The sequence below is a fragment of the Vipera ursinii genome (genome assembly GCF_947247035.1).
Source record: "Vipera ursinii genome assembly, chromosome: 11".
NCBI lineage: Eukaryota > Metazoa > Chordata > Lepidosauria > Squamata > Viperidae > Vipera > Vipera ursinii.
In genome coordinates, this window is record NC_139524.1 from 9816528 (window position 1) to 9841671 (window position 25144).

A 25144-nucleotide genomic window follows, 5' to 3' on the forward strand; every position below is an offset into this window, starting at 1 on the left:
GCAATATTACACTTTCATCCAGTGCACTCCAAAAAGAAAAGTCCTACTCATGCAAGACAAATAGTTTTATTAACATCTACTAGAGTTCCTGGTAACATCCAAGTATAAATCAACGTCACCAACAATATCTGGTGCAATTCAAGCCCTTGTTGATATGGTTGTGCTTCATCCCCCCTGGAGAAGGGAATTTATGAAGTCCTTGAATGGAAATCATCAAGGCTTTTTAAGGCTACTTCTTCATACTACCTGGGACCAAAGTGATACCTGCAAGGAACAGACAAGACGGTCCTTATAGAAGGATTTTTTTCCCCCGCTGCTTTGTTCTCTTTTCCTTGGAGAAAGTCAACAGGAGTGCTCTGCCTTTCCATCCATCCAAGCTTTAGGAACCAATTGAGATCCAAAGATCTCATACCAATAGACTGGATTGTGTGTGAGCAAATCAGAAAGCAAAGCTGGTGTCTCCAGCTACTGGTGTAGCTTCCATTGTAATATTGATGTAGCAAATGCTTCATCTGGGGAGAGAGAAAAACAGCTAATTAACAGCCGGGTATTTGTAGAGGTGAGCATTTAATTATAACCAGTGGTGACCCATGAATGGATGGATGTTCTAAATAAGGCAGATATTTGATGCATGGATGAAAGTTCTAAGGAAAGGCATGTAAAATCAACCATCTTCCTCAAAGACATTCACCCCAAATAATAACTTCATATTTCTGATCTGTCACCACATTAAGAGCTTACAAAGCTACTGAGATTTCCTTCTTTAATATCAAATGACTATACAGGAGAAAGAACGCATACCTGAGATTCTCCCTCCTACTTATGGAGCAAATTTAGGATGTGTCTGTCCTCCATTTATAGAAAATGGGAGGAGCTTGGTTGCAGTATGCCACCCATCTTCTGTTAATTCAGGCTTTGAATTAGTCAAGGTAGCATGAGATAGATAGACGATTCCTCCAAAATCATGTGAAGATAGTGGGAACATGCCCAAAGTGGGACAAAATAGAATAATACCGATAATCTTTGAGGTGGGTGAGCCACTCTGCTACCCACACCGTGGGTGGATCATTTTACTTGATCTTAGCAGCCTTTGTTATATATGGCTGACCGAGGATACTCGGTTCGGAAATTAAGGTTTCAACCCAGGCTCAGCTTGCCAAAACATGTTTCTAAACGACAGCCACTCCCCGTTAGCTTGCCCTGATAATCAAGCTTTGGAGACAAATTTCAGCTCAGCAGAAACAGCTCATCTGCTGTAGCCACCCAGATCCCCGCCCATATTAAATTATAGGTGCCAATATTTCCATCAAGCACAATTTGTTTGCAGGTGGCAACTAAAGTCACAGAACCATGTCAGCCACTTTTAAAAAGTGAAAAAAGGGGGGAAAGCTAGCAGGAGATGGTTCTGGATTCTGCGGGCCGAAGACCTCCTGTCCTCCAAGCTTTCTGTCGTCCCTAGAGAAAGCCTACACGGATTAAATGGGGAGGCAGGGCAAAAAGGAACAAAAGAGCAGGATGGGCTCGCGTGATTTCACTAAGCGCTAACATGGTTTGATTAATCTTGGCTTAGTGTATTGCTAAATGTGGTTTGCTCACAATACAACCATGAATTACAGTTCAGCAACTCCTGCTGCATATCAGGTATGAAGGCGGTCTAGAGAGAAGGCAAGAGAGGAAGAAAGTCTGAATGAAAGAAGGGGCGCCCAACAGCTTGAGGTCTCAAAGTTCAGCAGCAAACGCCAGGAGTCTGAAGGACCCACAGCCTCTTTTCTCTGTTGAGGAATAGGAAAGTGGCTTGTTGTTTATCTATCTGTTGGGCAACCTACAATCTTCCTCCACCCATAATATTAGGCAATGGAAGTCCTGGGCAAAAAGTGTGGGGCAGAAGAACGTACACAGAATTAAACACGATTGTGGCATAGATTCAGCTGCAGTCATTGCAGGTTTGGATACCTCCTCAAGCTGTAGCCCATTCTATTGTTCTGCGGCTAGCTAAAGGCAGATTTGATTCAGAACAGAAATGTTTAAGATGGCAACACCCTCAGCCACTGTGGTGTTCATTTGAATCAAAGTTTGAGAGCTGGAAGTTACGCAAACTGTAGGAGTAGCTGAATCTTGAAGGCCTTCACAAGTTGGGCTCAGAAGGGGACACGTGCGGGCCACAAACATTAGACCAGGGGTCTTCAAACGTGGCCCTTTCACGGCTTGTGGACTTCAACTCCCAGAATTCCTCAACCAGGCACATTGACAACTATGTCTCAGGCAACAGATCATGGTTAAGCAGCTACAACTTGACATGAAATGCAAGTCAAGAAATAGTTTTTTAAAAACTTAGCTAATAAGCAGATTGACATTAAGAACTGCCAATTCTTCCTTTGCCTAATTTTTCTGACTCTCCCGAATTCTTTTTTCAGAACTTCAGCACAATGTCTGGGGGCGGGGGGGGAGAAATCTTTTAAATCTTGCCCTGTAACAGGGTAGAGGACCCCAAACAAAAGCAGCTTCGAAATGAAGACATTGGCTATTCAGAAGACCTTCTTACTCTGAGCCAAGACGAAAGAGATCTCTGGGAATCACAAATGTAAGAACAAAGAAACCTCACCAGCCAAAAAAAGTTGCAAGAGGCTGGAGCATGCTAGAACAATATCTGCATTGTCTAAAGGGATTTCCCAGGGAGAAAAACTGGCTGTTGGGAAAAATAAATAAATAATGGCTCGGCCTTTATTTCAGTTTTAAAAAATCCTCCAGCGCTGTCTCAAAATATACTCAAAAGCATTGGCTACGGATGTATCTGGCTTTCAGCCTTCAGATGCACCTGCGTGACAGACATATAAATTTTATTTCCACCGCGAATGCAAAACTTAAACGGAGCTTGAAAATGGACTTTTCCCACGCATTGCAAAAGTAATTAAGGGTTGAACGACAGCTCAGAGGCGCCTGGGCTGCTGGAGCAGGATTTGGGAGCTGGGGAAAACTGTCACGGCTGAGCTGAGCTAGAATTTGGAAAAAAACAGTTATTAGAAGCCAAGAATATCTGAATAAGTCCAGTGAGAAGAGAGGGCAGTGTCACTGCGAGGTAGAGTGCTTTTGTTTCCATATGTGCTCAGACAGAGCTCCGTCCTTTGTAGACAGACAAAAGAAAGCTATCTGGACACATACAGTAAGCAAAGCCAAAATCAAATCTACTACAGGGTAGATGAGTGTAATTTGCAAATCTAGCCACACAATTACTGGAAGAACTGTTCTACCTCTAGCCATAAAGATAGAAGCTGGGCTCCACTACTGTACAATTAATTTTTAAGGTGCTCTTTAAAACGTTTCTTTAAGCTAAAGAAACAAGCCTTTTTCCCATAGCACCATTGCCTTTTTGTACCTTCAGCTGAGGCTGCATATAGGTGCAATGAGCCTGTATGTTGGGAACTGACCATGGGGGATTGGGCCCAGATCCTTGGGAATGGTCAGATGAGAGACAGTGTAGCCCTCAGATGGTTAATGAGTGGGTCAAAAAGATCAAAAGAGACCCTCTCTAACTTCTCAAGTGTAAAGGAGACGGGGGAGGACGAGCGTGGTAGCGTGGTGGCCTGGAGGTGGAGCTCTCGCCCCACAATCAGGAGGATGTGAATTCGGAATTTCTCTCTCTGGGCACAATGAGTGTTTGTCTGCTGCGAACTCTGCACAGGCGTCAGGAAGGGCATCCAGTCAGTAAACGCTCATTTCCATTCAGTTGGTTTTTAAAAAAAAAAAAACTAAACAAAGTTCAAAACATAAGTATCCAAATTCACTTTCCCCCCCCAACATTCTTTTCTCAGATCTTCTATACATGTGAACTGCAGATATTTCCACCTTAAAAGGGCTTTCCTGCAAAAAAAAAAAAAGACAGGCGAGTCTTGAAAAAAAAATCTTACCTTTTGTGCTCAACTGTAACCAGTGCTCTTGACTGTCAGGCCGGTAAGTGTTTCCATGTGCTAACAAAAGCTGTGGGGATGAGGGAGTAAGGCACTGTGGTGATACAGTTCCAGGTGTCCGAAGTGGGGTCATAACAGTCCAATGTTTTGCATCTCTGGGTCCCAAAGTAACCCCCTACCACATACAGCTTGTTTCCTGAAGCCAGCGCATGACAGGACATCCGCTTAGCTGTCATATCCCCAATCCGGGTCCACTGATCCGTTTCACAGTTAAAACGGTAAGCGGAAGCTGCGGTGTATTCTGTGTCTCCCCCCATGATGAAAATCTGGCTACCCAAGACGGCAGCTGCCGTGTAACGCCAGGGTTGAGGACACTCGGCTTTGATAGTCCACCGGTTCTCTGTCGGATCATAGCACTGGACTTTGGACACCATATCCCGGTGAATGCTGGTTCCACCAAACACGTAGAGCTTGAGCCGCGCGCTCACAACGGCAGCATTGCTGACGCCATCCCTGAGGGGAGCAACCATGGTCCATTTGTTGGCAACTGGGTCATACTTCTCCCCCTGCTTCAGCGAAACCGAAGGAGAAGCAGGAAAGACCCCCGCCACTGCAGTGTGACCACCCACCACATAGAGGCAATTCTCGAGCTCGGCGGAACCATGTCCAAACCGAGCGATCAGCATAGGGGCAGCTTTGGACCACTCTTCATTAACTGTATCATAGACCCAGACGTCCTTAGACACTCCGTTTTCTGAGCCTCTCCCTCCAGTGATGTAAACTTTGCAGCCAATAGCACACGCGCTGAACTCTTTCCGTGGGCTTGGCAGGTCTGATTTAGGGATGATCTCTTTTGCTTTGTGGTCGACTTGGTATACTTTGTCACACATGAATGTCTGCCCCCCTAAGATAAGCAAAGTGTGCCCAGCTTTGCGGGGCTTGGCGCAAGGACTGGTGACTACCCCATCGTTCTGCAGGATTTTCTTCTTGCAACGAAGGGCCTCACCCATGATTGCCTTGTTCTCCTCCTCTGTGGTGATCAGCTCCTCGTAACTCATGGCTTCTTTGAGGCATTCTGAAGGCAGCAATGCCAACCGCACGTTCTTTAGAAGTTCTGGGAGAAGAGGCTTCCTTTTGTCCAGGTCATATTTCACCCAATGGATAACGGCCTTGAAGACCTTCTCTTCATCCTCAATGTCCAGCTCATCGCTGGAGATCAAGTCCAACAGTGTATCCTTGGAGAGATTGTTAAATTCATCGCTCCTGTGGATTGTCTCAAAGTTGACCAGGCACATCCTCCAAGAAAACTCATAAAGCCTCTTGCACTGGTGAGCATCTGACAGGACCATCATCCCCAAGCAGTTGGAAGGACAAAGGTTCTTCTCAAGGAACTCAGCAGCTGCATCTCGGACGTCATGAAACTGCAACATGTCTCCTGCTTCCAGGAGGGACTCTGCATTCTCCTCATTGATGATGATCTTGGATGAGTAAGCATAGTCCAGCAGCAGCTCCAACACCTCTGGATGGAGGCTATCGTGGAAATTCACTTTGTCCCCTAAGCTCTCGCGAAGGCCGTTGCTGAACATGGCTTCAAAATATCTACTGGATGCAGCTAACACTGCTCGGTGACACGCAAAGGATTTATTCCCCGCAGAGAGGGTAACATCAGTGAACATACAATGTTTTCTCATAGTATTGAGGTGAGACAAGACACAGTCTGAATGAGAGGCTTTGTGGAACAGCAAGATATTCATTGAGCCGGTGCTGGTCCTGGATTTACGGTTCTCATGGACACTGACTGACATGACTCCTGGAGTGCGACCTGTACAAAGAGGAACAAAGAACATTGTTATTTTCAAATAATTGTGGTTGAGAAAACCAAACACAGTGGGATTTAACATTGGGAAGACTCGGAATGAAATTAGGGTGACCTTGTGCTTAGTTGTAATTTTTCAGCCTAGTATATACATAAAAAGGTAAAGGTAAAGGTTCCCCCACACATGCGTGCTAGTTGTTTCCAACTCTAGGGGCCGGTGCTAATCTCCGTTTCAAAGCCAAAGAGCCAGCGCTTTGTCCAAGGACATCTCCGTGGTCATGTGGCCGGCATGACTAGACGCCAAAGGCACACGGAACGCTGTTACCTTCCCACCGTAGTGGTCCCTATTTTTCTACTTGCATTTTTACGTGCTTTGAAGCTGCTAGGTTGGCATAAGCTGGGACGAGTAACAGGCGCTCACTCTGCTACGCGGCACTCGGGATTCGACACGCCAAACTGCCGACCTTCTGATTGACAAGCTCAGAGGCCTAACCCACTGAGCCACCGCGTCCCTTAGTATATACATAGCTGTTTAAAAACAGGTTATACGTCATATAGACGTTGTTAGAATAAAGGTGGGTGATAAAGAGTATTGTAGTATAAACATAACTGCTGTAAGCTGGCCAGAGTTGCTTAAGATAGACATTAAGGTAGGCACCAGGCTGCATTAATAGAGGGACAGAATCAAGATCATGTGAAGTATTAGCACCGCTTTACAAAACCTTACTAAGACCACACTTGGAATACTGCATCCAATTTTCATCACCACAATATAAAAAAAAGATGTTGAGACTCTGGAAAGGATGCAGAGAAGGGCAACAAAGATTATTAGGGAGCTGGAGACTGAAACATATGAAAAACGGTTGTAGGAATTGGGTATGTCTAGTTCTAGTAGTCAGTTGACAGGAAGGAGTGCATAATGCAATAACGGATGAGTTCTTGATCTCATTGTGGATGAATAGAATAAAAGGGTAAGATTCAAGTTGTGCTTTACAAAAATCTTGCTCCAAGGACTTTCCCAATTATTCCTCTTGCTGGACTGACAACAATAAAAATCAAAATTAGATTATCTGCTGGCGTATTTGCTCTCCATTTCTCCTGGATGCCAAATCACACCTTTCTGTCAGTTTCCCTAATCCCATCTCCATTTCCCTTCTCACCCACAAACAAAAAAAAATGTCCACATTGCTACATTCATATGTTTGTGCCAAGTAACCATTACACTTTGGAAAAACAAAACAACAAAAAAACAACAACACAAGGTCTTAATTTTAAGTTTCAGGCCAAATTTCCTCGTTGGTTAAAGCATCTGGTTTTCCATTCACCATCTCCCTGTCGGCTCATTTTTATTTTTCTTAATGGCAGTGGGTTGTTTGTGTTATTTGGGGGGGGGGAATTTTATATTTTTAAAAATAAATAACAAAAATATAGAAGAGAGAGCTTCAATCTTAGAAAGCAAAATTTGTGGTGGCTGCCATCTTCTAAGGGACGTTGGAAACTCCAGTTTTGCAATGCCAAAAAAAGGTCGAGAGACTGGATTTGGTGGGGGGGGGGAAACCTTCTAAAAAGCTGCCCATTATTCTCTTCCCAAGAGAAAGCTCAAATGAACCATGGCGTCACCATTAAGAGTACTCCAGAACTGCAAATTGAGCCTGTGGTTAGAGCATTTCAAGACTGCAGACTGATCCTCGGTGATTAGAGCACTCCACGATTGGAGGTTGTGTTACCCTACTTGAGTTAGGATAATTAATAGCTGATGTTAAACCTTGCGTTTGTATGCACTCAGTGCTTCTTATTTTGTAATTCGTACACTCGGTAGGGTTTATTTTTGAGCAAATGTCTTCTGCACTGTTGAGGTGGAAGAGTGATCCAGGAAGTGAAGCTCTCCCTTCTGTTGAAAGTTTGCTTCTGGTATGAATTACTTAAAGCTATTCTTGCTCAGGCAGTTCTGCAGCCCTGGAGGATCCATTCATACTGAGTTATATTGTATTGTCCACTAAGTTGTTTTAAGGCTTTCCATTAAACCAGGCAGGTCCAACCCACGACCCGCCCGTGGCCCTGGACAGACAGTAATGTGGTCCCACAAGGTCATAATAAAAAAATATAGAAAATAAAGGAAGTTATTTATATACATTAACTATGATGACAGGATAGCAGTGTTCCAATATCTCAGGGGCTGCCCCAAAGAAGAGGGAGTCAAGCTATTCTCCAAAGCGCCTGAAGGCAGGACAAGAAGCAATGGGTGGAAACTAACCAAGGAGAGAAGCAACCTAGAACTAAGGAGAAACTTCCTGACAATTAGAACAATTAATCCATGGAACATCTTGCCTCCAGAAGTTGTGGGTGCTCCCAACACTGGAGGTTTTAAAGAAAAGATTGGACAACCACTTGTCTGGAATAGTATAGGGTTTCTTGCCTGAGCAGGGGGTTGGACTAGATGACCTCCAAGATCCCTCCCAACCCGGTTATTCTGTTCCCCGTGGCCCAAAACAACTTCCTTTCATTCAATACGGCTCAGGCAAGCCAAAAGGTTGGATACACCTGATCTAAACTACGTAGGTGAATCACTTTGAAGGTATGAAATCACTCGATGAACATTTTACAGCACTGTTCTTCTGGTTTGATGTTTAGAGATGATCGCATTGCATTTATTTCCATATAGTGCCAGTCTTTGAACAATCTTGTAATAGCAAATATTTTTCGTAAATTGATTTGTATTTAATTAAAAGAATAACTCCATGTTCGTGCAATTGTAATACTTCACAAATACAGGCAGTCCTAGTCTTACGACTTTTTTTTTTAGTCACCGTTCGAAGTTACGAAAAAGAGTGACCTATGATCGTTTTTCACACATTTACCACCATTGTAGCATCTCCATGGTCATGTGATCAAAATCCGGATACTTGGCATGTATCTATGATGGTCACAGAGTCCCAGGGTCATGTGATCCCCTTTTGCAACCTTCTGACAAGCAAAGTCAATGGGGAAGCCAGATTCACTTAACAACCGTGTTACTAATTTAAGAACCAGCAGCGATTCACTTAACAAATGTGGCAAGAAAAGACGTAAAATGGGGCAAAACTCATTGAACAGATTTTTGACTCAGTAACATAAATTTCGGGGCCAGTTGTGGTCGTAATGATGGCTAGGAATGTCTGCCGTGGCATCTATTACTTCTATTTTTCAAATCCAGCAAAATGTTTCAAGCAGAGGACATTTAATCTGGAGACTTTATAGAAGCCAAAAAGTAAATTAAAAAAAAAAGAATAAAAACCTTCAGCATTCCCTCAATTGCCCTATTTAAAAATCTGCCTACACAGAGAATCATGTTTCGCTGGTAGAGACAACAATCTTTGCAGAGAAATGGGCATTATCATCAGCGGGAGCAGAAGCATGCTGAGCTCAAGTCTTTACTTTAGATTTTATATTTTTTTTTACTATTTGTAAAATAAATAATTCATTTCACAGTAGACATAAAATGCAGAATTTATTTATAAAAAGTATTGACTGCTTCAATCCCAAGAGATTTTAGGAAGTGTAGGAAAATATAAAACACAGCAAAATAGCGCATAATATTAATACAATCAAAAGCCAACCATTCTGGTGCTCAACTATTCTATTTAAGCAACAGCTGAAGGCTTGCTGGGATATCCAACTTTTCATTAGTTGTTTTTTGTTTTTAAGGCCATGGTATTCTATAGGAAGGGACGCGGTGGCTCAGTGGGTTAGGACGCTGAGCTTGTCCATCAGAAGGTCAGCAGTTTGGTGGGTCAAATCCCGAGTGCCACGTAACAGAGTGAGCGCCTGTTACTCATCCCAGCTTCTGCCAACCTAGCAGTTTGAAAGCACGTAAAAATGCAAGTAGAAAAATAGGGACCACTACGGTGGGAAGGTAGTAGCGTTCCGTGCGCCTTTGGCGTCTAGTCATGCCGGCCACATGACCACGGAGACGTCCTCGGACAAGCGCTGGCTCTTCGGCTTTGAAACGGAGATGAGCACCGGCCCCTAGAGTTGGAAACGACTAGCATGCATGTGCGGGGGAACCTTTACCTTTTATTCTATAGGAGAGGACCCCCATTGAAAAGACACAATTCAGATCCTTTCTATCATCTCTTGCAATGGGAGGGTGGCTTTCCTAATTCTCTTCCTCTGTCTCCTTTCCAGCTCCAAGCTGTGCAGTCTCTTGTCTCACCTCCCTCCTTAGGATGTGTTTCCTTCTTCTTGGGTAGTGTTACATCACTGTAGTCCATACAGAATAAAGAATAACACAGCTGGTAGAGACTTTGGAGATCTTCTAAACGATCTCTTGCTCAAACAGGAGACTCTATCCCAATCCAGGCAACTGGCGGTCCAATCTCTTCTTGAAAACCTCCAGTGATGGAGCACCTACAACTTCTGGAGGAAAGCTGTTCCATTAATTAGTTTTCACTCTCGGGAAATTTCTCCTTAATTCTAGGTTGGATCTTTCTTTGGTGAGCTTCCATCTATTAGTTCTTGCCTTGCCCGCAGATGCTTTGGAGAACAGATCAATCCCCTCTACTTTGTGAGATCCCCTCAAATACTGGAAGGCTGCTATCCTATCAGCCCTAGACCTTCTCTACATTTGACTAGATCTTCCCAATTCCCACAACCATTCATTGTACGGTTTAGTCTCCAGTGCCATAATCATCTTTGTTGCTCTCCTTTGTTGATGATGATGATAACTTTATTGTCACTTTGAATGTACACCAATCGGCATACATCAAAATGAAATTTCGTTGCATACAGCTCTCAAAGGGTCACCACCTCCGATATATACTTCTTGTTCGGGGCCCGCTCAAATTTCACATTGTCCATTTTAGTCTCTAGGGAGTGAACGATGGCAAACAGGACAGATGGAAATGGGGCTCCATGTGGATTAGCCCTCAAATTTGCTTGTATTCTGACAACCTCGCCTTCTTTCCTTTTTCTGATCCTGACTCTTCCACCTTTTCCTTTAAGAGGCCTTGCTTCTTTTCGCCCCTGGAGCACGCTGCTGCTACCGCCACCAACTCCTCCAAAAGCCTCATTCTCTCTTCCACTGGGCCTGCCGACAGCCTCATCCATCCATTGCCCTCTTTCTAGAATCTCAAGATTTTTTATTTATTTTTTTGTATCATGGTGACCACAACTGGACACAATATTCCAAGTGTGGTCTTACCATCTCACCACCTCCTCCTTCATAGGCACAACGCATGACACTATAACAGGGAAGATACCCGAAGGAGGAAAATAAAGAATTTTGCCGGTGTTTCTTTCTTTTTTAAGATGCTTTGGTGGGGAGAAAGCATCTTCCTAGGAACCTCTGCTCTTCTAGATAATAATAAAATCAATGATGCTTCATTTTCTTCTGCACAGAGAGGAAAGCTTGTGGTTTTATCAAGCTGAATGTAGCCTGCCAATCACACTCGCAAAAATGCAGATTTGCAAAACTCAGCTTGCCAAAATAAATAAAGTGGAAGCGCACCAGGGTGATGGGTGTCTGCATGCATGCACGTTTGCAAGACAGAATAGATATATAAACTATATACATACATACAGTTTGCAAGATATGTATGCATCTGAACTAGGCTGTCGTTTCTCTGAGTCATATATGTGTGTGTGTATGGGTATGTGCATAATTATTTTTTGTCATGTTTTATATAGTGTATGAGGGACGCGGTGGCTCAGTGGGTTAGGACGCTGAACTTGTCGATTGGAAGGTCGGCAGTTTGGCAGGTCGAATCCCGAGTGCCGCATAACAGAGTGAGCGCCTGTTACTCGTCCCAGCTTCTGCCCACCTAGCAGTTCGAAAGCACGTAAAAAAAATGCAAGTAGAAAAATAGGGACCACTACGGTGGGAAGGTAACAGCGTTCCGTGCGCCTTTGGCGTCCAGTCATGCCGGCCACATGACCACGGAGACGTCCTCGGACAAGCGCTGGCTCTTCAGCTATGAAACGGAGATGAGCACCGGCCCCTAGAGTCGGAAACGACTAGCACGCATGTGCGGGGGAACCTTTACCTTTATATAGTGTATACTCTGAGAGCTGTATGCAATGACATCTCAATTTAATGTATGCTGATTAATGTAACAATAAAGTTATTATTCTACTCTAGCTATGTGCAGCAGATCATAAGTTAACCAAACTTCTTCCATACACCCAGCTTTTATTGGCCTTCTCACCTGCCTCTTTCTAGTGACTCACCTGGGTTCTTACACATGTGACAACAAAACCTTGCTAAAGGTATTTACTCATACAGAGTATTCAGTCCCAATTTCTGGAAATTATTTTGCTGCGTATCATCCATCATCAGTTTATCGTGAATGAAATGTAGCTTGAAGGAACAGTCTTATTTTTGGGAAAACACTTAAGAGGAATGACAGCAAAGTTCGAATCCCAAAGGAGTAATTGCAAGGAGTTGCTCTCTGCCTCAATACACACTGCTAGTTTGATGTTGTGGTTAAATGCGAGGAACTAGAATTTGGGCATCTGGGACTTTTACTCCCTCTAAGGGAGGGGTCTTCAAACTTGGCCCTTTTATGACTTGTGGACTTCAACTCCCAGAATCCCTCAGCCAGGCACGGGATTCTGGGAGTTAAAATCCACAAGTCATAAAAGGGCCAAGTTTGAAGACCCCCTGTTCTAAGGCATAAAAACCAGCTGGGTGACTTTGGACCACTTCTTTCTCAGTCCAAAAATCGTGGGCTGAGTATGGTTCTGGAGATGCTGGTTTAGTAGTGGAGTGACCCATGGTTTTGTTCTCCCTTAGATATAGAGGTTTTCTGGATTAAATTTGAGAGAATCACTGTCTCTTGGTCCTACAGTAAAAAGCTGAAAAACATCTCAACTGGTCCTCAACTTATGACTGCCATTCAATATTCTATATTTATATATTGTGTATTTTCCATGTTATATAGTTTGGTGCAGGTGGGGTTTTTTGGGGGTGTGTGGCTATTTTTTTAATGCTGTACACGGCCCAGAGTCACATTGTTTGAGTTGGGATGGCCTTATAAATCCTGTGATAAGAATATACTTCTTCCATGCAACTATTTTGAGCTACAGGGGGAATACTTCTGATATTAATCCAGTTTGTGGTTTTTATTGCCTTGTTTGCTACATGCAGGTCAAAATGCCTGGATGATGAAGGCAATGGGACCTTCTCAAGGCAGCTTGGAGTCAAGGTGAGCAAGGTGAGGGGATCCAGGAAGAATGCAGATAGGTATCACTCATAACCTAGACAACATCAGCTCTCTTGTTGCCAACGTTTTTGTGCATGTACACTTGTGCGCTGAGAGATTCACCTTTGGAACAAGCAGGCAAACCTACTGTGGCAAGACAGGACTGTTCTTGTCTTTACCTTCCCACTTCGTGCAGCCCTTCCTAATCCAATCATCTTAGTTACGTCATCTAATCTAAACACAAGCTGCTGCTCTCTCCTACCCAGGTTATGGAAAAATGTTTAGATGAATTATGAAACTCTGGATTTTAGCTAGGGCAGCCGAAGGCTGGCTGATTTCTACGAGGAGGAGGTGTTAAGTTACAGAATATAAAGCCTTTCCATTTAAGTTCTTCAGAAGGCTCAGAGGGACTGGAGGCAATTTTAAAAGGATACGCAAACAGCGCTGACCCCAAGCAGCTCATGAAATTTGCTGCGATCAGATATCATGCTAGTTGATTTTAAAAGGGGGCCTGGACCGATTCATAAGAGGATCAGGTTATCAATGATTACTCTGGCTGTCTGCCTTATCAGCAATCTATTTTAAACCCCCAACTGCCAGGAATTGAGAAGAGAAGAGATCCATTGTCTTCTGTTCAAATTGGTAACCATCTTGAAGCCATCTACTTGGGAATGGGGCCACAGATACGGAACCATAAGTGGACCATAGCTTCAGAGCTCTGTTTTTAAAGCTGTCTACGTTAAACACTTCATTTGCCCCTTGCTTTGAATAAAAAGTGCAGTTGATCCACACAAACAAGCTTCAGAAAAAGAGAGGTTGAAATGTGAAAATGAGCAATCTCACAAGCAGCTGCTCTTACTCAAATCTGCACCACTTAGCTAGTAAGCCACCCTACCACACTGCCATCACATAGTACTTTGGATTCAATTGAAACCCAAATTGTATTCATATAATTTATATGTAGAGGTAGAGGTATGTCTAATCTAACAATGAGAAGGGCACTAGGGGGTGACCTTAGAGCAGTCTACCAATATTTGTGGGGTTGTCACTTGCTTAGTCTGTAAAATGAGACACTACAATTTTCCATCATTTTTCCCCCCAGTTTGCAATTCATTATTTGGTGGATTCCCAACCGAGGGATACTATGCTGAAATCTTGCTGCATTGCGGGATGCTTTTAATATTTCCTAGAAAGTCTAATTCTTGCAGCAATGGACCTATAGAACAGAAAAAGCAATGGAAATCTGGTAAGAAGTGGGCTATTGTGAAGAAGAGTTATTTTGGAGTAATGATAGCTTTTAGGCGAATATGTTATTGTCAGCACTGCATTTATAAAAGTGAAGCTTGGCGGGGGAGTGTGCTTTGAGCATAAACATATTCAATCTTTTTCTTGGTGGACTAAAATAGCCAAGAATATAAGAATCCTGACAGCAGGAGTTTGACTGAAAGGGGATTAAGATTATTGTGTACGATAAAAAAAACCTAACAGTGGCCTTTCAAACTTCCAGCAAGATTTGTATGCCAAAACACAATCTAATCCACTGGTTAATAAGATTATGGTAGACATGAAATAGCTGCTTTGGATGGTTTACTCCAAATGTTGCAAACCTCTACACAACATGTTGGTGTATCCGCCCCCCACCCCTCCCTTGCAAGCAGCCTGATGTAGAGCTGACAAATTCACTTGTCAGCACTGACATTTTCTAAACCACAGACTGCAGTGGTCAGTTTCTGATCTTGAGGCCTGGGAACTGCTTGGCGCTGGTAGGAGACGTGCCTCAGCAGGCTTTATCAGCTGAAGCAGCACTAACAGCCGCTGTGGGGATGTCAAGTTGATGGGAAGACACTTTGTTGTGGTCACAGTGCAAAACTACATACGTCAAGGGGCCCAGATGTATTTTGCAATGGCTAAATATTGCTCAGCAGCCATTCCAGCAAGGAACATGGTTAAGCAATAGAGTTTAAGGAAGGCAGTCATTGTGCTGACGATCTGCAAAGGGCTGAATTAAATTACCACTCTCGATAATATGCTATACAACAGACTTACTTCTGCCCTTCCAACCAGACTCGTGGCCAGCAAAAAGGCCAATTCTTCGGCAACCGGTAGTTGCTGCCCTGTAATGTCCACAGCGACTGAAGACACCCCCCGCCCCAGTAACTTGCCTCAGTTATATCCCCATGGATCTGTCTGGCGATCCCCCAGTCCAGGGGTAGGCAACTTTGGCTCTTTTATGACTCGTGGACTTCAACTCCCAGAATTCCTGAGTCAGCATGGCTGGTTCAGGAATTCTGGGTACTGAAGTCCACAAGTCATAAAAGAGCCAAGGTTGCCTATCCCTGCCCTAGTCTCTCCAGGCTACAGAAACAATTTATTCTAACACATTCCAATTGCTTAGATAATTTTACCTGCAATGCATAAATCAGCAGCCCCAGACTTCTTTTACTCTTTTAAATAATTTAAGGTTGTAGTCATCAAGGCGGAGAAAACAAGCTTGAATCAGTCAACAGTGGCTGGTAAAACACCCAAACACTCAGGACAGTCTAGGATCGGAAGGAGACAACTCGCCATGGCTAACTTGCTGCAAGACAACTCACCATGGCCGACTTGCCATGGGACAAGTAGCTGCGGGACAATTTAACAATTCTATTTAATCACTCAAAATAAATAAAACATTTTTTTAAAAAATTTGCCATTCACATTTCATTTGGTCCCTCCTTTTGCATCCTTTCTTCAATGATTCTATTCCACTATTTTTTTGATATCAGTGTAACTCTCGTCCTGCAGCAACCAAGTTGACCACAGCAATTTGGATGTGGCGAGTTGGCAGTAGTGAGTTGGCCAATGGTGAGTTGTTCATTGGTGAGCTAGCAGTAGTGAGTTGGCCAATGGTAAGTTGGCAGTAGTGAATTGGCCATGGCGAGTTGGCAGTAGAGTTGGCCATGGTGAGTTGGCGTAGTGAGTTGGCCATGGCGATTTGGCTGTGGCTAATTGACATAGACCTGTCTAGGATTGTTACCATCTTGGTCCCTTTCAACTGGTCTCTATGATGGGGAGATGCTGCACTAGAGACAATCATCCACTTGCTACCATCATGGAGCCCAGCCCCAACGTTTCCATTTCTAGGAAGATAATTACTGAGTTGTGCCCTATTTTATGACTTTTGGGCCACAGTTGTTAAGAGAATCACTGCAGTGATGAAGTGAATCTGGCTTTCCCCATTGACTTTGCTTGTTGGAACCTTGCTGGGAAGGTTGCAAATAAAGATCCCATCACACACACACACACACCGCCCCAGGACAATGCAATTGTCACAAATACAGGCCAGGAGTCAAGCACCTGAATTTTGATCACATGCCCATGGGGTGCTGCAACTGTCCTAGGTGTGAGAACTGGTCATAAATCATTTTCAGTGCTAGCTTTGAATGGGCACTAAATGAATGATTGCAAACTAAGGACTACCTATATATCATTTTCTACATGTAATTGTCAAGTTCACTTCTTTGCCAGGCTGGACTACACTGTCCATCAGGCCAAGATTTGGTTTAGGGGAGGGGGCTGTATGGAAGGCTCCTCTTCTGGAATGGGGAATGTTGCCTCTACCGTGATTTGTTTTCCTGAGCCTTTTAAAAATGTGCCACTGTGCTTTAAAAAGCTACTTAAATTGATTTCATGGGTCAGTTTATTAGGGTTTTCCCCCCAAAAAAAATTAATTATCTGTAACTGCCCTGAAGGTACAGTATGAACTTTCAAGCAACTAAAGCAAAGTATGCAGAATGCACACACAGCTGTGGTTTCAATTTAGTTTTTCCTGGTGTGGAAAGAGATTGAATTATGAAGCAAAGAACTCAACCCTGTTTCACCACACTTTTTAAATAACTGCCTATCCGTGCATTTATCCTGACCTCATCTGTCCTGTTTCACTCGCTCCAATCTCTTGATTGTTGCTTAAGATGCTGATGAACCAGCAAATTGCTACCACTTGAGCTTTCAGAAGATCAAGAGAAAATGCACTGGCAGAGAAGAAGCTGCTAGCTGCAACCCAGCTTGTTCGAGTGTATCTTAGCCACCAAATTCGCAGTTGCCTTTACAAAAAATAAGATAGCATTCTAAGACTTCTTCTCTCTTTATAGTGTGCAGGAAACAATTCTAGCAACCTTACAGGATTGCAGTAGGGAAGGCTGAAATAATAAGCTGCGCATATTATGTTATTAAACATAACATCTATTACGATAAGCAAGAGTTAGGCTTCAGAGGGTGGTTTGTTAGGAAAGCAGCAAGCCAGTATCCTGGTTTGGGTGAAAACGCTAAACAAACCATAGACACAAATTTCCAAGATTTGCCTCACTACTCCCTCTGGTAGGTGGAGGTAAACGGGTGTGTTTGGGAAACAAGCATAGTGGTTAAACAAACCAGGTTATCACTTGAGGCCAAGCTGAATTTCTCCTGACGCCTATTGCCCAGAGCCAGCATGTATTTTAGCTGTATTCAGACTTGAGGCTAGTCAAAAGGTCTTGATTAATACATATAAACAAAGTCCGTGACTTACGATCCAAAATCAAGCCACAAATTTGTTACTGAGACATTTGTTCAGTGGATTTTGCCCCATTTTGCAACCTTTGTTGCCCCGCTGTTAAGTGAATCACTGGAGTTAGTGACACCGTTGTTAAATGAATCCAGCTTCCCCCATTGATTTTGCTTGTCAAAAGATTACGCAAGGGGAATCACATGATCCCGGGGCACTGCATTTGTCATAAAGGTGAACCAGCCATCTGTCTGAAATGGTATAGGGTTTCCTGCCTCCAAGGTCCCTTCCAATAATAATAATAATAATAATAATAATAATAATAATAATAATAATAATAATAATAATAATAGTAATAATAATAATAATAATAATAATAATGTTATTGTTTTGCTGTTGTTGTCATCAAGCATCTGAATGTAAATCACATGACTAGAGCAGGGGTAGGCAACCTTGACTCTTTTATGACTCGTGGACTTCAACTCCCAGAATTCCTGAGCCAACATGGCTCAGCTTGGAAACCTCTCCCTTTTCCCTCAGCATGGCTGGCTCAGGAATTCTGGGAGTTGAAGTCCACGAGTCATAAAAGAGCCAAGGTTGCCTACCCCTGGTCTAGGACTACCCTACATTGATTCTTAACATATAGAACTCCCATAATTCCTTCAGACTAGCTAATCAAGCCAGATGCTTACAAATGTGCCGAGACTATAACTCTCATCTTCTCTGAAAACCATTTCCAACAAATACATTGCACAATTTCATTTAAAGATATAAAATAAAGAGATGCCATCTTTCTATTTTCTCCCTTACCAGCTCCATTTTTTTTCCTTTTTCCTTCCCGTTCTGTTTGTCACTATGACTAGTTTATAGAGGGATAGTATGTAAAAGGTGATATCAGAATGCTGCGGTTTATCAGTTCTGCCCCTTTAAATTGCACAGGTGCTTAAACTTTGATTTAATCGGCCTTTGTGTTCCCAGGCCTCTAAAAAGACTCCAAAGGCAAAAGGCCTTAGCTGGAGAAAGGTCCTACCTGTGGTCATTTCCAACTCTTAAAAAGGGAGGAAAGAAAGAGTGAGAACCCAAGTTGTGCAGGTAAAGCTGTGTTTCAAAAAAAAAAACCAAAAAAACCCGCACAGAACTAAAATTCTATGAAAATTAACCGCCTCACTGTCAATTTGCAGCCTTGTGGTAAATTCACATGGTTCCAGGATTAATTTAGATATTCTTGAGGTAGGGTTTATTTATTTACAGAAGCGCAGTCTCTTAGGAACAAAGTACCTCAAATACTGCTCACTTCAGCAAAGTTTAAAATGTTTTTTTTAAGGATACATTTTTTATTTCTGTCTCCGGAAAAGAGAAATAATTACTCTTTGTCTGAAATGGTATAGGGTTTCCTGCCTGAGCAGGGGGTTGGACTAGATGACCTCCAAGGTCCCTTCCTCCTCCTCCTCCTCCTCCTTCTTATTATTATGTTATGGGGGGGGTTGTAAAAAAAAAGGATGTATTTAAAATGTACAGGTAGTCCTTGACTAACGACAGTTCCTTTAGTGGCCATTCAAAGTTAAAATGGCACTGGAAAAAAAGTCGTAGCAGACCCACAGTCATGTGATCAAAATTCAGATGCTTGTAAACTGACTCATATTTATGACTGGGGGTCACCTTTTGCGACCTTCTGACAAGCAAAGCCAGTGGAGAAGCCAGATTCACTTAACAACTGTGTTACTAACTTTACAATTGCAGTGATTCACTTAAAAACTGTGGCAAGGAAGGTCATAAAATGAGACAGAATTGTAAAATCGGGCAAAACTCTCTTAACAACCATCTCGCTTAGCAACAGAAATTTTGGGCTCAATTGTCATAAGTCGAGGACTACCTGTATGTGGGATACTTTAATTTCACTGAGGTACGTAGTGTGGAAAATGCAAGAATTTAAGGATTATGCTGAATTTTCTCACTATCGCATTTGAATTATATTCATTCCCAAAGGCTTATCATGCATTCATCCTTATCCCTCCCTCATACAGAGAGACTGGATCCACACAATTATGGTTTTATGCACATTTGATTGAGCCATCACTAATTGAATTCATACTTTGTGCTAAGCTATATAAACCACAAACTACTCTGGCTGGATTTAACCAACACATTAGGCTAAAATTAACCACATTATGACTTCTTGCAATGTGAGGACTTAATTCTACAAAAATATAGGTCATCTAAGATAATCCATTCCTCTATTGACTGAGTCTATCTCTGTTAACCAGTTTGGTATATAAGCACATTCTGTACTAATTCGCAAGTGGCAGGTGAGGCCTTGGTGCAATGCTGAAGGCAGGTAGTTGTAATTTAGTTATCACAACACGGTTAAATAGGCTAACATTTAGTCTCTATATGTATGTGAAATCTACCCGCAGTAAAAGAAATGATCCCACAGTGCTATTTTACAACTATAAATACTGAATACTTCGATCAGAATGAGGTAATCTTTTTTTCCCCCTCCTGATCTGATTGATCTGTGGGCCTTTGAATCTCCAAAGAGCTTGCCATCTCTTGCTTGGGAAGCCAGTGGCTGACTAAATTATCAAACCACACAATTAAAGCGGTAGCTGTTGGGTAAACAATAATATTAGCAAAATCTTAAAAACAAGATATTTGTATATAAAGCATATGGTGCAAAGAAAAACACATCAGATTTTGTTTTGTTTTGTTTTATAACTGATGGAGTCTTCCTGAGCTGATATAAATAGGGGGAAAAACTGAAACTGTAAACTAGGTATCTGCAAAAAGTATATGAGGACAAACGAAAGCAAATATGCTCTTATTCATACCACCATATGAAATTTATATGCTGTCACCATCTGCTCAGGCTTTGCAGATGGTTTACAAGTATCCTGGTTTCACCTTCCACAAGCAGACTGTTCCTTTCAAAAAGCAGACACCCTGTTGTAATTCACAGTACTGTACAGCAAGCGTTTTTCCACAACCCTTCCATGTGCCTTTAGAGTTCACAGTAAAAACTCTGCTGGAGATGACAAGGGATGGCTTCACTACTAGGGCAAACCCCAGGCTTGCCTTAATAAAACAACATTAAATATCCATACAAATAACAGCACACTTTATCCCCTAACAAAAATATAGCATAATAGAACATAGAATAACAGGGCTGGAAGGGACCTTGGAGGTCTTCTAGTCCAACCCCCCCCCCCCACAAAGGAGGTTCACAAAGAATAGAAGAAATGATCTCTCCAAAGCTGGAACTCATACTTGAAATAACTCCGACAGCTTTGCAAGGAGAGATCACAATGCAAAATAAAGGAACTTTGAGGAAAATATTGGGCTTTAATTCTCAGCACTCCAAGGGTTTGCCACTTTATTTCATCTTCAAATGGCTTGTAAGAGAAGAAAATAAATGATAAATGATAAATTTTATAAATTTTAAAAAATAAAGCCCCCCCCACACCCCAGATCTCTCTGATCCTTTCCAGCATCCTTGACTCACTGCTTTTCCAGAAACCGGAGCAGGGAACAATTCACACCTTTCGACTGATTGTAATAAAACCTGGTTGATTTGATTCACACAACCCCAGCAACACGGGTTTTATTTTATTGCAAGCTGGGGCGGGGAACGGACGATCCTCTTGCCTCCTTTCCACGGCGCTGTATTTGCGATTTGTATCCAATCTGGAGGGGTGGGCGGGTGGATTCTTTTTATCTCTATTTTTTAAAGACCCCCCCCCCTTTTTTTTAAAAAAAAATCTCAAAGCCAAAGGAACAATGCCGGAAAAAAAATGTATTTCATGAATTCTCACCTCTTAGATCTCTCCTGGTGGGGGCTCTCTGGATCTCCGGATCGCCGTAGATTTCCACCACCGCCCCTCGGGGGCGTCTCGCTCCCCTCTCCTCCTCCCCCCGCCCCCCGATAGAAATACAATCAAAGGTTTGAAAGTAACTACTTTCCCCAAAGCTCTATGGGGCGCCGGGACCAATCGGAAGAGGGAGGCCTTTGTGACCACACTTGCCGCCGCACCAATCAAGCTTAGCCTCCAGGCCAGCGGCGGGAGGGGGGGAATTAAAGACGCGCCAATCGGAGGCTAGAAAGGGATTCCTGGGGCGGGGTTTCGGGGGAGGGGGGAGAGTGAGAAGTATCGAGTTGAGAGGGGAGGGGGGGAAAGTGAGGAGTCTGATTTTTAAAGGGACAGGCGCCACAAATAAACAAACAAACAAATAAATAAATAAATAAACAAATAAATAAATAAATAAATAAAGGGTCTGAGTCCTTCGGGAGAAGGGCGGTATATAAATAAAATTATTATTATTATTATTATTATTATTATTATTATTATTATTATTATTATTATTATTATTAATCCTGGCCGGGGGTTGGGGAGGGGGGGCGCTTTCTGAGGATAGTTGCTTGCTCGGTAATTTTGTTCCTGTATTTTTTTTTCCTTTATGGCGCTAAGGAAAGTTTTGCACCTCCCTCAAAAGCATTTCTGCAATAATTCCTGACTTTTTTTTTTTTGACTGAACTGGTATAGGGTCTCCTGTTTGTGGAAGGGGTTGGACTAGAGGGCCTCCAAGGCCCCCTTCCAACACTGTAATTTTTCAGCCTTCACTTAAAATTAGTTTTAAGTTCCTCACAGCAACGACCTTCCCCCCCACTCCTCCCCCATTTTAATTTTGTTTTGATTCTTTCTCTAACTCAGGGGGGTCTTCAACCTTGGCCCCTTTTATGACTTGTGGACTTCAACTCCCAGAATCCCTCAGCTGCTGGCTGAGGAATTCTGGGAGTTGAAGTCCACAAGTCATAAAAGAGGCCAAGTTTGAAGACCCCCCCCCTGCTCTAACTGGTTTGTACCACAGATTTCTTTTTACCCTGCCTTTATTTATCCCAGAGTTGCTTTTTCAGGAGGAAACTGGACTTTCTTGTTTTTCTTTGAAGAAGTTTCGCTTCTTATCCAAGAAGCTTCCTCACCTCTGACTGGAAGGTGGGGAATGGAAAGTTGCCTCCTGAGAAAGCACCTTTGTGACAACCATGAGCTGGATGACTGAAAACCTCCATAGACATCCTGCCTTTATTACTTTATAAGTAGCTCAAGGTGGTGAACATACCTGATACTCCTTCCTCCTGCTACTTTCCCCACAACAACAACAATAACTTTGTTTTTCATGAAATCCAACTGGGGTTGGGCAGAGAGAGAGAGAGAGAGAGAGAGAGAGGGACTGGCTCCAAGTCACCCAGCTGGCTTTCTTGCCAGAACTCACATGCCAATGTGATATATTCAACAGCCTTCGCTTTCGCCTGTCATGCCAATCCCAGTGCCTGATCTTTGCCTTACACCCCGTAGTTGCTGCACTGGTCTTAATGCTAATATTTATTTAGGAATTAAATTTGTATTAGTGAATGATAAACTCAGACAACACATTTGTTGAATAAATACTACTGACTTGTATGGGAAAAAATAAATAAAAAACTTTTTTTTAAAAAAATAGAAACGAGATTATGAATTCTAGGCAGGAAATCCAGCTAACTTACAAAGTTATTGTTGTGTGCATGGGGTGGAATAGGAGACAAGAGTAGTTGGCATATTCACTGCCTTGAGTTATATATTAAAAGGTGGAATAGAATCTAATTATAACATTAAAAAAACAAAACAAAACAAAAAGAAGATACACCCCATAGTTGCTACACTGGTCTTATACCTGGTCTTGCACCATTGCTTTGCGTTCTTGTGGATGGGGTGATTATAGGTTAGTCAACATTGCTCTGCTAGCTGAAAGCAACAAACATGTAGAAGGTTTCATCATGAAAATGTTCATGTTTTTTAAAAAAAAATATTTAAAGTTTAATATTAAAAGCTTAATATTAATTTTAATATTAAAACTTAACATTAAAAGTTAAGAAGATACAGAACCCTTGTGAATTTCAGAGTTGAACTGACTACAGCAAAGTAGACAGTCTGGCTTTCCTGGGCTCAAACGTAGACAAAATAGGGAAGTGATGGAAATGATAGACCAGGGAACCCTCAATATACAACCATTTGTTTAGTGACTGTTCAAAGTTACAACAGCACTACAAAAAAGTGACTTATGACCCTTTTTTAAATACTTACAACCATTGAAGCATATTTATGACAGTTGCAGTGTCCCGGGGTCATTTGACCCCTTTTGCGACCTTCTGACAAGCAAAGTCAATGGGGAAGCCAGATTCACTGAACAACCGTGTCACTAATTTAGTTACTGCAGTGATTCACTTAACAACTGTGGAGAGAAAGGTTGTAAAATGGGGCAAAACTAATTTCACAGAAATTTTAGGCTCCGTTACGGTTCTAAGTCAGCGACTACCTGTGCAGGCAAAGTCATGAAGAATAGAGAGATTTATGGCAACAATCATAGAAAAGGACTGAAGTAAAAATTTTCCACTAATTCCAGGTGTCTGTGAAAACAGGACTCTGAGGAAAAGCAAGAGAAAGAAGGAGACATTTTCATATACAGTACATTAGCAAGGTAAGAATTGGGGGAAAGTGGGCATTTGACATTAAGTAGCTGTTTGCAAACCTTTCTGAAAAAAAGCAATTCTCTCTTTTTTTTATACAATATCGTTATTAGATTTCAACATCAAACATTAAAATACAAACTGAAGGGAAAATAAATAAAGGGGAAGGGAATAGCCAAGCAAATGAAAAATGACAAAAAGTATACACCAGACAAACATAACAAAGTAATACATTACAAGTAAATGGAAACAGTAAAAGTAAATTTGAGAAAGTAATTCTCAAGGCAATCTCATTCGTTTGAAGACTGAAGGAGACAGATGGTATAGTTCCCAATATTACAATGAAATTTTCAATATTAAAATGAATTATGTGCAAAACTGAAAAAAAATAGTTTTAATGTATGGTAAATAATAATAACAACTGAACCAGAAAGTCATAACAAATAGGGCAGTGTTTCGCAACCGTGGCCATTTCAGGGTTTATGGACTTCAACTCCCAAGAATTCCATTGCCAGCAGGGCCACTGATAATTATTCCGGCAGTTGAAGTCCGTAAATCTGGAAATAGCCACAGTTGGGAAACACTGCAGTGGGATGTTTTCAAGGTTTGTGAGAACAGGGAAGCCATAGAGATTCCTGATTACTTTTGGACCAGTCATTCTCTGAATGTCCAATCTATGTAACGGGTTTGTTGTTGGGGGAAAAATAAAAATTCTTCCTTCTTTCCTCTCCCTCCCTGTCTATCACCTTAAGTTCCTACAGGAGAGGAGTTTTAAGTATGTTCAAATATTTATTGAACAAATGAATTAAAGAAAAGCTAAATGTGTATTAGCTGTACAGAAACATTCTGCTGAAAGGAAATCCCAAGGAAAGAGAAGAGCAAGGGGAAAAATAAAATGATGCCTCAGTTTGGGCAGACAATTGAACTTTTGGCGTCTCTGCCTCATAAAGCCACTGTCTTGTTGAAGATTTCCCTGATCTTTAAAGGTAAAAGGTAAAGGTTCCCCCACACATGTGTGCTAGTCGTTTCCGACTCTAGGGGCCGGTGCTCATCTCCGTTTCAAAGCCGAAGAGCCAGCGCTTGTCCGAGGACGTCTCCGTGGTCATGTGGCCGGCATGACTAGACGCCAAAGGCGCACGGAACGCTGTTACCTTCCCACTGTAGTGGTCCCTATTTTTCTACTTGCATTTTTACGTGCTTTCGAACTGCTAGGTTGGCAGAAGCTGG

At 42.3% G+C, this 25144-nt stretch overlaps 1 protein-coding gene and 1 long non-coding RNA gene across 2 annotated transcripts in view; one reads left to right on the forward strand and one right to left on the reverse strand.

The window, feature by feature from the left end:
• Window positions 1-21326, reverse strand: KLHL25 (kelch like family member 25). The gene is made up of 3 exons (XM_083371699.1): window positions 21231-21326; window positions 3906-5727; window positions 1-512 (listed from the first exon to the last, which is right to left on the reverse strand). The coding sequence occupies exon 2, from the start codon at window positions 5708-5710 to the stop codon at window positions 3941-3943; it is 1770 nt and encodes a 589-aa protein (XP_083227825.1). The 5' UTR covers window positions 5711-5727; window positions 21231-21326; the 3' UTR covers window positions 1-512; window positions 3906-3940.
• LOC310645711 overlaps window positions 14008-25144 on the forward strand; it is a 17088-nt gene continuing 5951 nt past the window's right edge. The window contains exons 1-2 of the long non-coding RNA XR_014493569.1: window positions 14008-14145; window positions 23854-23928. This is a non-coding gene — a long non-coding RNA (uncharacterized lncRNA). The remainder of the gene's footprint in view (window positions 14146-23853; window positions 23929-25144) is intronic.